Source organism: Pristis pectinata, chromosome 4 (assembly GCF_009764475.1).
Source record: "Pristis pectinata isolate sPriPec2 chromosome 4, sPriPec2.1.pri, whole genome shotgun sequence".
NCBI classification, from domain to species: Eukaryota; Metazoa; Chordata; class Chondrichthyes; order Rhinopristiformes; family Pristidae; genus Pristis; species Pristis pectinata.
The window spans coordinates 30,516,577-30,531,155 of NC_067408.1; the positions used below are offsets into that span (position 1 = coordinate 30,516,577).

At 41.4% G+C, this 14,579-nt stretch overlaps 1 protein-coding gene across 7 annotated transcripts in view; it reads right to left on the reverse strand.

Annotated features, from left to right (window-relative positions):
- Positions 1-12,292: 12,292 nt before the first annotated feature.
- ankhd1 (ankyrin repeat and KH domain containing 1) overlaps positions 12,293-14,579 on the reverse strand; it is a 148,770-nt gene continuing 146,483 nt past the window's right edge. For all 7 annotated transcript variants that reach the window (XM_052013594.1, XM_052013597.1, XM_052013596.1 and 4 more), the window contains one exon: positions 12,293-12,811. In XM_052013594.1, coding sequence (XP_051869554.1) covers positions 12,752-12,811 — 60 coding nt within the window. In that variant the 3' untranslated portion in view covers positions 12,293-12,751. The remainder of the gene's footprint in view (positions 12,812-14,579) is intronic.

The following is a 14,579-nucleotide window of genomic DNA, read 5'->3' on the forward strand; positions in this document are numbered from 1 at the left end:
CGTTGGAAGGGCGAGCATTTTCGGCCCATCCTTAATTACCTGTCAAATAGTGGGAATGAGTTGAGTTCGTGGATGTGTGCAGTCTGCGAGGTGGAGTTACTCCCACTTAGGTAGCGAGGATTTACAATGCAGTATATTGCTATATATGCCCAACTAAAGTTGGTGTTATGTGGAAAAGTTGTGTTTCCGTCTGCGGTGGTTGCCTGTTCCATGCAGGCATGGATGCACGATTGGAAAGAGCTGCAGAAAAAGCTTTGGTAAATTGCCACGGTGCATTTTGTAGATAGTCTGCTGCCAAGGTGCGATGGTAAGATCACAAGACAAAGGAGCAGAAGTAGGCCATTCGTCCCATCGAGTCTGCTCCATGATCTAAACTAAACTATTCCTATCTAGCCCCAATTTCCAGCCTTTTCCCCATATCCCTTGATACCTTGACTAATTAGATACCTATCAATCTCCTCCTTAAACACCCCCAATGATCGGGCCTCCACAGCTGTATGTGGCAAAGAATTACATAAATTCACTACCCTCTGGCTAAAGAAACTTCTCCTCATTTCTGTTTTAAACAGGTACCCTCTAATTCTAAGGCTGTGCCTTCTAGTCCTGGTTTCACCCACCAAGGGAAACAGCTTAACCACATCTACTCGGTCCAGTCCTTTCAACATTTGAAATGTTTGAGATCCCCTCTCATTCTTCTGTATTCCAGTGAGTACAGTCCAAGAGCCGAAAAATGCTCATCGTATGTAAGCCCTTTCATTCTGGGAATCATCCTCGTAAATCTTTTCTAAACCCTCTCCAACATCAGTACATCCTTCCTAAGGGGCCCAAATGTAGAGAGAGAGGATGTTTTTGACAGTAGAAGATAGGGCAATCAGGATGTGTTGGAGGAGCTAGTGCAGGAAGGTGGGCTTTTGATTTTAGGCATCATAGAGACAATGTTGATTGTTTAAAGAAAGCCGGCATGGAATTGTTAAAACCAAATCATCTCTAACTTGATAGAGAGTTTATTTTTTAATAATGCAAAAAACAGTTGACAGGTCAATTTCCAAATTTGCTGATAAAACTTTGGAGCCAGTGTAAAGTGTTACATTTTGGTAAAAGGAACAGGAAGAGACAACATAAATCAGAGGATGCAATTCTAAAAAGGCTTGACTGTGAAGGAGAAAAGATCATAGAACATTACAGCACAGTACAAGCCCTCCAGCAAACGATATTGTGCCAACATTTTATCCTGCTCTAAGATCTATCTAACCCTTCCCTCCCACATAGACACATGAATGATAGAAAAATGGAGGGCTATCTAAGAATCTCTTAAATGTCCCTAAAGTATCTGCCCCTACAACCTCTGCCAGCAGTGCATTCCACACACCCACTAATCTTTCTATAAAAAAAAACTTACCTCTGACATCCCCCCTATACCTTCCTCCAATCACCTTAAAATTATGCAGTTTCGTGTTAGCCATTTTCACCCTGGGAAAAAGTCTGACTGCCCACTTGATCTATGCCTCTTATCATCTTGTACACCTCTATCAAGTCACCTCTCATCCTCCATTTCTCCAAAGAGAAAAGCCCTAGCTCACTCAATCTATCCTCATAAGACATGCTCTCCATTCCAGGCAGCATACTGGTAAATCTCCTCTACACCATCTCTAAAGCTTCCACATCCTTCCTTAATGAGGCGACCAGAACTGAATGCAATACTCCAAGTGTAGTCTAACCAGAGTTCTATAGAGCTGCAATATTACCTCGTGGCTCTTGAACTCAATACCCCGACTAATGAAGGCCAACGCACCATATACCTTATTAACAACCCTATCGACCTGCACAGCAACCTTGAGGGATCTATGGACATGGACCCCAATATTCCCTGTTCCTCCACACTGCTAAGAATCCTGGCATTAACCTTGTATTCTGCCTTCAAATTCGATCTTCCAAAGTGTATCACTTCACATTTATCTGGGTTGAACTCCATCTGCCACTTCTCAGCCCAGCTCTGCATCCTGTCAATGTCCTGTTGTAATCTACAGCAACCTTCTACACTGTCCACAACACCACTAACCTTCGTGTCATCAGCAAACTTATTAACCCACCCTTCCACATCCTCATCCAAGTAATTTATAAAAATCACAAAGAGCAGGGGTCCCAGAACAGATCCCTGCGGAACACCACTGGTCACCGACCTCCAGGCAGAATACACTCCATCTACCACCACCCTCTTTTATGGGTGAGCCAATTCTGAATCCACACAGCCAATTTTCCCTGGATCCCATGCCTTCTGACTTTCTGAATGAGCCTTCCATGAGGACCCTTATTAAATGCCTTACTAAAATCCACATAAACCACATCCACTGCTCTGCCTTCATCAATGTACTTTGTCACATCCTCAAAGAATTCAATCAGGCTTGTGAGGCATGATCTGCCCCTCACAAAGCCATGCTGACTGTCCCTAATCAGCCTATGCTTCTCCAAATGCCCATAAATCCTGTCTCTAAGAACCTTCTCCAGTAATTTGCCCACCACTGAAGTAAGACTCATTGGTCTGTAATTCCCAGGGTTATCCCTACTCCCTTTCTTAAACAAAGGAACAACATTTGCCACCCTCCAATCATCTGGTACTACTCCTGTGGCCAGTAAGGACACAAAGATCATCATCTAAGGCACAGCAATCTCTTCCCTCGCTTCCCATAACCTTGGATATATCCCATCCTGCCCCATGACTTATCTATCCTAATGTTTTTCCAAAAGTTCCAGCACATCTTCTTTCCTCATGTCAACATGCCCTAGCGTATCAGTCTGTTATATGCCACCCTCACAAATGTCAAGGTCCTTCCCTACCTCTTCAGGCATGTTTCCTCTTTTATCCCTGATTGGTCCTATGCTCTCACTAGTCATCCTCCTATTCTTCACATACATGTAGAATGCCATGGGGTTTTCCTGAATCCAACTCACGAAGGCCTTCTCATGCCCCCTTCTAGTTGTCCCAAGTCCATTCTTAAGCTCCCGCTTGGCTACCTTGTAACTCTCCAGAGCCCTGTCTGATCCAGGCTTTCTAAACTTTGGGTAAGCTTCTTTCTTCCTCTTGTCAACCATGGTTCCTTCACTCTACTATCCTTACCCTGCCTCAATGAGACAAACCTATCCAGAAGCCCATGTAAGTACTCCCTAACTAACCTCCATATTTCCACTGTGCACTTCTCCAAGAACATCTGTTCCCAATTTATGCTCCCAAGTTCCTGCTTAATAGCATCATAATTCCCCCTCCCCCAATTAAATACTTTCCCATGTTGTCTGCTCTTATCTCTCTCCAAGGCTATGGTAAAGGTCAAGGAGTTATGGTTACCGTCTCCAAAATGCTCTCCCACCAAGCAATCTGAAATCTAATCAGGCTCATTGCCTCGTACCAGGTCCAGTGTGGCCTCTCTAGTTGGCCTGTCCACATACTGTGTCAGGAATCCTTCCTGGATGCACCTAACAAACTCCGTCCCATCTATCCCCTTTACACTAAGGAGGTGCCAATCAATATTAGGGAAATTGAAATCACCCATGACAACAAGTGTTATTTTTGCACTTCTCCAAAATCTGCCTCCCGATCTGTTCCTCAATGTCTCTGCTGCTATTGGGGGGGTCTGTAGAATACTCCCAATAGAGTGATCACTCCCTTCCTGTTTCTAACTTCCACCCACACTGACTCAGTAGACAATCCCTCCAGGACATCCTCCATTTCTACAGCTGTGACACGGTCCCTGATCAGCAAAGCTACTCCCCCACCTATTTTACCTCCGTCCCTGTCCCTTTTGAAATATCTGAACCCCGGAATATCCAGCAGCCATTCCTACCCTTGTGACAGCCAAGCCTCTGTAATGGCCAGAATGTCGTAGTTCCATGTACTTACCCATGCTCAAAGTTCATCAGCCTTGTTCCTGATACTTCTCACATTAAAGTAGACACACTTCAGCCCTTCCAACTGACTAATTTTGCCCTTTCAACTGCCTATCCTTCCTCACAGTCTTTCTACACGCTGCATCTACTTGTATACTAAATGAACCAACCTCTGACCTATCACTTGGGCTCCCATCCCCCTGCCGAACTAGTTTAAACCCTCCCCAATAGCTCTAGCAAACCTGCCTGCAAGAATATTGGTCCCACCCACCCAGATCGGGTGTAACCCGTCCCTTTTGTACAGGTCATACCTTCCCCAGAAGAGATCCCAATGATCAATAAATCTGGAACCCTGCCCCCTGCACCATCTCCTCAGCCACACATTCATCTGCCAAATCATCCTATTCTTACCCTCACTGGCGCGTGGCACAGGCAGCAATCCAGAGATTACTGTCCTTGAGCTCCTGCTTTTCAGCTTTCTACCCAACTCCCTATATTCCCTCGTCAAGACCTCATCTCTTTTCCTACCTGTCGTTAAATGTCAATACGTACCACGCCCTCTGGCCGTTCGCCCTCCCCCTTCAGTATGCTGTGGACCCAGAGACATCCTTGACCCTGGCACCTGGGAGGCAATATACCATCCGGGAATCTCTCTCAGGTCCACAGAATCTACTGTCTGCCCCCCCCTTACTATTGAATCTCCTATCACTACTGTTCTCCTCTTATCCCCCCCTTCCCTTCTGCACCACACAGCCAGGCTCAGTGCCAGAGACCTGGGCACTGCCGCTTTCCTCTGGCAGGTCATACCCCCCCCCCCCCCAACAGTATCCAAAGTGGTATATGTGTTTTTGAGGGGAACAGCCACAGGGGTACTCTGCACTACCTGCCTATTCTCCTTCCTTCTCCCGACAGTCACCCAACTACCTGCCTCCTGCAGCTTAGAGTGACTGCCTCCCTGTAGCTCTGATCTATGAACTCCTGGTTCTCCTATAGGAGCCGAAGGTTATCGAGCTGCAGCTCCCGTTCCTTAACACTCTGTGTAAGGAGCTGCAGCTGGATGCACCTCGTGCAGATGTAGTTATCAGGGAGACTGGATGTCTCCCAGAACTCCCACATCTCACAAGATGAACACACCACTGACCCTGGAGCCATTCTAACTACACTGGCCTGACACGAAAGGAAACACCAAAGCAAGAAAAAACAAGATACTTACTAGAGACTTACCTGAGCCTCCACCTCCTCTTGCCAAAGCCTCAAGTGCTCCACTCTAATCCTGGCCCACTCACACAATGACCACTCCCAAAATGGTCACTTTGCTTATACCTTGGGTATACATCCATTCTTTGTGCAAAGTGACAGGGCAGGTAGAGAAAGTAGTTTAAAAAAAATACAAAATTCTGAGATTTAATAAATGGAGGTAATTGATTTATTATCACATGTACTGATATACAGTGAAAAGCTTTAGTTTGCATTGCCATCCAGATTGTTCCATACATAAGTACATAGTGGTAGTATAGAATGCAGAATATAGTGCAGTGGAGGTAGACAAATAAAGTGCAAGGGCCACGATGAGGTAGACTGAGAGATCAAGAGTTGAACTTTAGCATACAAGAGGTCTGTTTAAGTCTTATAACAGTAGGAGAGAAGCTGTCCTTAACCCTCGTGGTACATATCCACAAGTTTTTGTATCTTCTGCCCAATGGGAGGGGCGAGAAGAGAGAATGACCAGGGTGGAAAGAGTCTTTATGTTGGCTGCTTTCCTAAGGGGAGGGGATGCTGGTTTTCATGATGGACTAAGTGGTGTTCAACTCTGCAATTTCGTGCAATCTTAGGCAGAGTAGTTGCCATACTAAGCTGTGATGCATCTGAATAGGATGCTTTCTGTGGTGCATCTGTAAAAATTGGTGAGAGTCATTGGAGATGTGCTGAATTTGTTTAGCCTCCTGAGGAAGCAGAGGTGCAGGTGCGCTTTCTTGGCCATAGCATTTGTGTGGCTGGACCAGGAAAAGTTGTTGGTGATATTTACATCTAGGAACTCCACCATTAATACCAACAGGGGCATGTACTTTCCCCCCCTACTTCCCAAGGCCGATGACCAGCTCTTTTGTTTTGCTGACATTGAAGGAGAGATTGTTGTCTTGATACCTTGCCCTCGGCTCTATCTCCTTCTTGTACTCTGTCTTCTGTCTTCTCTTTATTTGAGATCCAGGCACTGTGGTGGTGGTATCTGCAAACTTGTAAATGGACTTCAAGCAGAATTTGGCCACACAGTTGTGAATGTATACAGAGTCAAGTAAGGGGCTGAGGATGCAGCCTTGCAGGACACCAGTGTTCGGGATAATCATAAAAGGCGGTGTTGCTGCATATCATTACTGATTGCGGCCTGTTGCTCAGGAAGTCAAGAGTGCAAAGGGATTGCCAAATCCCAGTTCTAGGAGGCTTAAGAATACAAGAGCATGGAAGTCATGATGAACCTTTACAAAGCACAAGTTTGGCCATAACTGGAGTAGTGGGTGACATCTTAGGAAAGATGTAAAGGCTTTAGGGAAGGTACAGAAGGGATTTAACAAAATGATGCCAGATTTAATTATATGGTTAGGCTGGTGAAACTAGGGTTGTTCTTCTTAGAACACTGGAGGGTGTGGGTGGATTTGATAGTCATGATGCTTTTAAATACCTCAGTGATCAAACTAGATAGAGAGAAACTGTTCTCATTAGCAGAGAGATCAATGACCGGGAGTCATAGAATGAAGGTGATTGGAAAAAGAACTAAAACTAATAGCAGGAAAACTTCCAGGGATAATAATCATAGCATTCAGAAAGAAACTTGTAAGATCTGAAAGGAAGAATTTGCAAGGCTATGGGGGGCAGTTTAGGGTAGTAGCTGGGTTACTCACTGATATAACCATTTCATTGCATTCAAACTCAGTATTAACGACCAGGATAATGGTGTGAAAAATGTCACAAAACTATCATGACACCTTCCATCCCTTTGTTAGTGATCAAGTAGACTAAGGGGTTGCTAATAGGCCAAGTTCGATTTCTTTTTACTTTGTCAATATTCCAATTTGCCAGTTAGATACCATTGTTGTAAATGCATTAAAACTGATAGATTAAGATGGAACTGCTTCTGGATCTGCATTACTACAGCCAGGATCCTATAGCCTTTGGTGTATCTAGTGTACTGAACCATTTCTTGGTATTGGATGGCTTGAAATCACTTTGACTCTATATCTTTGTTGGTGACACCTCGGTTGGAGGATGAGAAGGATTTGCACTTATGGCCTGGATTCCACTATTGAGGCTGGATATCACAGGACTGAAGAGCTTTATTCTGATCTGTTGGCTTGCAGAATTACTTAGACCTCTAGTGTGTTGCTTTAGATGTTTAGCATGGCATAGTACTGTATTGTAGCTTCAAAATTAATTGGTAGGTATAACTAAGTGTCTCAGTGAGTCTAGGTTGGTTTCTTGGTACAATGTTAGTGATTAAATGAAGGATCGAGTGGGGTGAAGTTCCAGTTCTGCAGCTGCTTACGTTACATCAATACAAATGATGTAATAAAGCCTTTGACTCTTTAAACTGCCATATCAATGTGATACAAATTAGTCCATTTTTAAATATGCATTTGCACAATTATAATCCAATCCATAATCCAATACTCTGTACTGTTTGACTTAATCTGTCCTTCACTACTGCTGTACCAGTCACATTATTCTTCTCAGGGTAGCCAGTACCATTGTTCTTCATACCAATTATTCCGTTGGTGAGAAACAGTTGGAAAACTTGCGTGCATAAACTGGGCACAAGTGCTTAAAGAAGTTTTTCATTAGCTGTAAAATAGTTTGGGATGTCACAGGTTGTCATGAGATTGTCTAAGGTGCTACATAAATACATTATCTTTTCCTTTTGGTCCTTACAGTGTGAATGTACCCAAAGTGCAAATACAGCCCAATTCTGGAAGTTGGTCTGACGATTTAGTGAAAAAAATCACTACCCTAAGAGGAGAGTCTCCATTTTAAAATGAAGAATCTTTGGGCCTCTGTCAGTTGATTTACCCAAGCCACTTAGACTGGTACTGAACTTGCAGTGGAAATGCATTCTTTCAAAAACTCAAAGGATGACAATGATGTCTAAACAATTCATAAAGTATCCAAGAAATTGACAAATATCACTGAAAATGTTGTTGAGCTACAAGTTTACCCAATGTTGCATTAACAGTATTGGAGGAGAAAAGTACAAACAATTGCACTTTATGATGGTGAATTTTTTTTTTAAGAAAGGAATATTGCAGGGTCACAAGTGCAAACTAACTTTACTATAGGAACATTGGAGCATGCCCTAGACTTGCCTCCCGAAATATCATCTGTGGCATTTATTTGGAGATTAGTTTAACCTTGAAACACAGGATTATACTAATTCTGAAAAGGTTAAGATGACTACCTCGCTCCCTCTACACTAGGTCTCATGTCTCATCACATGGAAACAAATATTTGAATAGAGTTGCCATGAGTAGAGAGTGAACTGCAGTATGGGATGAAGCTTTTAACCTACAAAAGATGACAATCAATATAAAGAGGCGAGAGCTTGAGCACAAGTGAGTAAATGAAACATGCATCGGAAGGATTGAGCAGTGTGGTGGTTCTGTTCTGCACAGGAACAGATTTGCCAGTTGGCAATTTACTTAGTGATTTAGCTGAAGGCAATTCCCAGAAATGTCAGTCTTTAAAATGCTCACCTCGAGTTTCCCAGCATCTTGTTTAAACTTTCCAGCAGTCCACTTATCAGCACCCAGTGGTTCACTTGCTGATGTACAGCTGTGAGTTTGCTGAGAGATTGAAATTTATAAGGCACAGCAACTGCTAGGATCACTTGATCAAGATGTTTGAGGAGCTTGAAAGCTTGAAGTGACTTGAAACTTTCACACACTACACTTTATTTTGCCAAATCTGCCACTTCTCTGCAAGTATGGTTTTCCATCAGCACAATTCTTCAAGCAGCAAAAGGAGGTAAGAAAGTACTAGAGGATAGACAAGCACTGTAAGCATGCATTCAGGTCACTTATACTTACAGCCTAGTGGAGAGCACCACATTACTAAGACACGAGGCTGAGCAAGAGGGTCTGCAAGTGGGGGAAAGTTATTGCAGTTCATCATCACAATTGTTTTCCAGGGATGAGATTCACTGTAGTATCCATAACAATATGTAGTGGACCCTGGATTCATTCAAAAAGAACATCTGATCTATTTAGAACGATACTGTCCTTCCTTCCAAAAAACACAATCTAAGTTAAGAGAAGTGGTAGAAACATGGGGCTGAGAGGGGGAAAAAAATAGCACAAGAGTAATTGGCACATCAAGCCCATTCCTTGCACACGCCATACAAGGTAACATTTTCATACCCATTTCATATAATGTTATCTGTGCCACAAGCCAAATGTGTTTCTTTAAAAAAATCATTTCCCCAGGGACTACTTTTAAGATTGTTCAACACCAAGTACGAAAAGTAGGAGCACAAGTGTTGTACACTTTGCATATGTACTGATACCTTATGTTAGGGGACTCAGATCTACATGATCTAATCAAACTTGTGTCCATTTCCAGTAGGCACAAAATTTGTGCTGCAATTTTAATTGTGCTTCAATTTTATTTCCATCCTAATGGCAAGGGACAAAGTGGGCCTGTAAAAATTAAATTCACATCACAGGGATTAGCTGGAAATACTGAGCAGATCAGATAGCATCTGAGGAGAGAAAAACTTTGAAGTTACACACCCTTTCCTTGCACAAGAAAGGAAATTACATTCCTGAGGCTCCAATTCCATTTATTCATTTTAGCTGTGTGAGGATTTGGCCCTTTTTACCAGTCACTGCCTTCCTGAACTACTTTCCATTGAAAGATGTTTGAAATCAGTACCCAGACGTAGATTGGGATACATTTGTGGAGGATAACAATTTGTGGAGATACCAATAAAAACTCATGCTTAACATGTGTCTGTAACCTGTTCAGCATGTGGCTAAACTTATAAGTCCCTGGATACATCACTATTGAGATCTTTGCTTGTCATGCCTTTTCCTCCAAATTACTGAATTTTTGAAGCTGGTAGAGCTTTCATTTTTATTCTCTAATGGGGGTCATAAACTTAAGGACTCCATCATCAGATTTGGATCAACAATGTGAAGTGTTACCACAGCCAAAACTATTTTAGAATTATCTTGAGAGAAAAGAAAATACAACTCAGTTCTTTTCTCCTGTTAATTGTTGCCTCAAAATAGATTTTCACTACTTTTCGCAATACCAAGTAAAAACAATTCTTTTGACTCAAGGACTTAAAGACCACCCTGAGACATCTGCCACTAAGCTTCTTCTACAGCAAACCTCTTTATTCCCATCTATTCAAGTTCCAATTTCCATGTCATATGTTCTTCCCTCCTTCATTTCTTACATGAAGGTCACCTATTTCATTCACCTCCTCTGCAATCCCCAATTGAAATGTGAAACCATCCTCCTTGATAGTTTCAATATTTGATAGGATGGACCATACTACTTTTCAGCTAGCCAGTTCCAAAAGAGCATCAGCATCTCAGCTGCTCTCAACTTCACAGCATTTTGTACTGTCAAAACAACTGACCAAAATCATGGAGTTACAATTAAATATCACAGCAACCACCAGCTTTCTTTCCATTGATTTCATCTCGATACCTAGTTCCTCACGTAGCCTTAGTAGCCAAAACCTTTGTGTATTGTTCAGCCAAAGCTTAAATGTAATGCCCCATTCATGCCACAAACCACACACACTTACCCAAGCATCATTTCCTTCTTTTATTGCATCTCAGACATTTAAGCTTCCTCCCCGTCAATGTTTTGTCATACCTAGACCCTACTATTTAAATATTTTCCTTTCTGGCCTCCAGTACCTATAAGTACCAGTCAATCCAGAATCCAGCTGCTTGGAGGACATTCCACACTCAGTCTCACTCACCAACTCTATGTTTTTGAGCTGCCTTTGTCTTCAAGTCTATATTTTATCTTACCCTCATTCATATTTTTCCACAAGCATGTCTTGCATCATGCCTTTCAGTGTTCATTTTTTACCTTTTGAACATATTGCAATCACCATGCTCATTCAATACTGATGCTGAAGTTTTCATTTATTTGGACCCCATTCCCAAACTTCCTTGCTAACCATTCTGCATTTCTAATTCTGTTTCAAAACCCTACTCAAACCTTATACTTACAGTCCCCTTACTCCCATCTCTACTACTCCATCTTAAAGTTTAAAAAAAAGAATCTAGTCTGTGCTAATTCAGGCCAATTTTTCCTTGATGGAAATAGCAATAGTAACAATAGCACATAAAAACAGAAAATACTGGAAACACTCAGCAGGTCAGGCAGCATCTGTGGAAAGAGAGACAGAGTTATGTTTCAAGTCAAAAACCTTCATCACAACTGGGAAAAAGGAAAGTTAGTTTACATGTATATATGTAATCAATATACAAGTATGTTTAATTTTTATCTGCCAATCTGGCCTTGCATTTGAGTATTTGTTCTTTACACCCACCGTTTCTTTAACCCCTGAAGCTTTGATCAACTATTTGTGGCTTGCAAACAAGATTTTAAACATTTCCAACTGATCTTATACAAAGCTATGTACAAAATTTAAAATATATTTTGCAATAACAATCAACTTTGAATGCTTGGTACCAAAAAAACTAATAACTAAAATAATGTTGTTCCAGAAAATTACTTTTTAAAATGAAAAAAATGGGTAAAGGTCAGATATGCTAGCAAATAGTACATCCTAATTAGGGAAGAGTATCATTAGGAATATTCAGCCAAATGTTGTTTCCATTTCTACTTCTAGAAATCAACACAGCTGCCAATGATGCCCCTACATTCAACAGTTGTTCTTATTCTCAAAGTCATCAGGGGAGAAACAAATAGCACAGGAAAAGAAAAGATTCTAATCAGATTGGCAGTAATGTATTAGACTATTAATATATTTAATGCACACAGTCAGAAATAAGATTGATCACTAATTGTTCTTGAAAGAAAATGTAAATGACAAGGACAGAATAAACAAGAAATTTAGTACCTACACAGGCTATATTCTAACAGATTTATTAATTTGTGCCTAACTGAAAACATATACCCATATTAAAAATTAAACTTAATTACACCTAACTCCACAAACAAACTGAATCAGGACGTTCTTAAATATTATCCTAACTTTAGTAAAAATGCAGAAGCAATTTAAAAACATCAAGATTTGTTTGTATTATGCCTTTTCTATCTGTATTTTTAAGTTTTGTATTTGTAAAAGGTATTGTAATCTGTATATTGCAAAATTAAGTTTATAACTTAATCTGTATAATTAACTGCTAGCAATAAAGACGCTAAAAGTGAGGTACTGTTCATTTTTATTGAATATTAAGGTAAATATTTCACATTAATACAGGCTACATAAAGTAGAGCCACTATACGACATGAAATTTACTCTTGTTTTAACCCTTTTTAGTATGTAAACAATTATACATGTATTTACCACTCTAAAACATCTGGATTAATTCACATAATTATCTAGTCCTCGGCTGCATACAAGCAGTTTACAGTACTGTTTAGCCAGCAGCACAAGAATAGTCTGTCCCAAGTCTTAAGTCAAAATGGCTAAACTAACCAGAGAACCGAACCTGCTATGCAGGTGATCACTTTGTTCATAGACAGTGGTAAATCAATTAAGTTCATGCGTAACAGCCCACAGAATTTCAGTTAGGCACATCAGAAAAGTTTTGTCCTGTTAATTTCTTCCTAGATCAATTTATTTTCAATCTCAGAAAGACACCCCAGGAATTTGTGGGCATGCTTGCGTCTTCTAGTTGACATGGTTCAGATGCACGTTGCCAATATGTGGCGCCCAGGTTCCAGGCCACACCTGCAAGTGTGAATTAAAACTGAATGTTTATTTAACAGATTGATAATCTTGTAGATAATTGCAAGTAGAATAATAATTCATGCAAACACATTCCATCATGTCTTGGAAGTTAGATTGGATTTAATGTTAGGAATGAGGTAATAAAGGAAAATTATTAAAACAACAGACAACAATGGTTGTGGGCTTATTTCATAATCTGTTTTATTTTAAAAAATCTCTTAATGGTCTTTTCATTCTCCCATCCCCATTAGAATAATCTTTCCTTTTCTAATAAGTTATTTGCTTTGTTCTTACTTTCACCATCTAAGCAATCCAATACTATATTCCTTGAAGGTTTATTGCTAATATATAATGCAGTGCAATCGCTAACTTCTTAATGTAAGTGTCATTGGCACAGTACTGGAATAAAAATGAAATTAACCTCAGCCCTTGGTTATAAACAAATTAGGCATACTTCAACTTCCCAAATATTGATGGGCAGAGTTTGTAAAGTGTTCAGGACGGATTCCTGTTACAGTATGTTGACAGGCTGACTAGAGGAAATGCCATATTAGATCTAGTATTAGGTAATGAACTGGGTCAGGTGACAGATCTCTCAGTGGGTGAGCATTTGGGGGATAGTGACCACCGCTCCATAACCTTTAACATTGTCATGGACAAGGATAGGAGCAAAGAGGACGGGAAGATATTTAATTGGGGAAGGGCAAATTACGAGGCTATAAGGCTAGAACTTGCAAGTGTGAATTGGGATGACATTTTTTTTAAGGGAATTTGTCCCAGTGAGGCAGAGAAGGAAAGGCAGGGTGAAGGAACCATGGGTGACAAGAGAGGTGGAACAACTAGTTAGAAAGGCGGCAGCAGCATACATAAGGTTTAGGAAGCAAGGATCAGATAGGTCTCTTGAGGAATATAGGGTAGCAAGGAAGGAACTTAAGGGGCTGAGGAGAGCAAGAAGGGGACATGAAAAGGCCTTGGCGAGTAGAGTTAAGGAAAATCCCAAGGCTTTTTTCATGTACGTGAAGAGCAGAAGGATGACAAGAGTGAAGGTAGGACCTATTGGAGATAAAGGTGGGAAGATGTGCCTGGAAGCTGTGGAAGTGGGTGAGGTCCTCAATGAACACTTCCCTTCAGTATTCACCAAGGAGAGGGGCCTTGATGACGCTGAGGACAGTGTTGGAAAGGTTAACATTCTGGAGCATGTAGATATCAAGAGGGAGGATGTGTTGGACCTGTTAGAAAATATTAGGACAGATAAGCCCCTGGGGCCTGACGGAATTTTCCCCAGGTTGCTCCACAAGGCGAGGGAGGAGATTGCTGGACCGTTGGCTAGGATCTTTGAGTCCCCATTGTCCACAGGAATGGTACCAGAGGATTGGAGGGTGGCAAATGTTGTCCCCTTATTCAAAAAAAGTAGGGATAGTCCAGGGAATTATAGACCAGTGAGCCTTACGTCTGTGGTGGGCAAGCTGTTGGAAAAGGTTCTTAGAGATAGGATCTACAGGCATTTAGAGAATCATGGACTGATCAGGGACAGCCAGCATGACTTTGTGAAGGGAAGATCATGTCTCACAAGCCTGAGAGGGTTCTTTGAGGAAGTGACCAGGAAGATTGATGAGGGTAGTGCAGTAGATGTGGTCTACATGGATTTTAGTAAGGCATTTGACATGGTTCCACATGGTAGTCTTCTTCAAAAGGTCAAAGGGCATGGGATCCAGGGAAGCTTGGCCACATGGATTCAGAATTGGTTTGCCTGTAGAAAGCAGAGAGT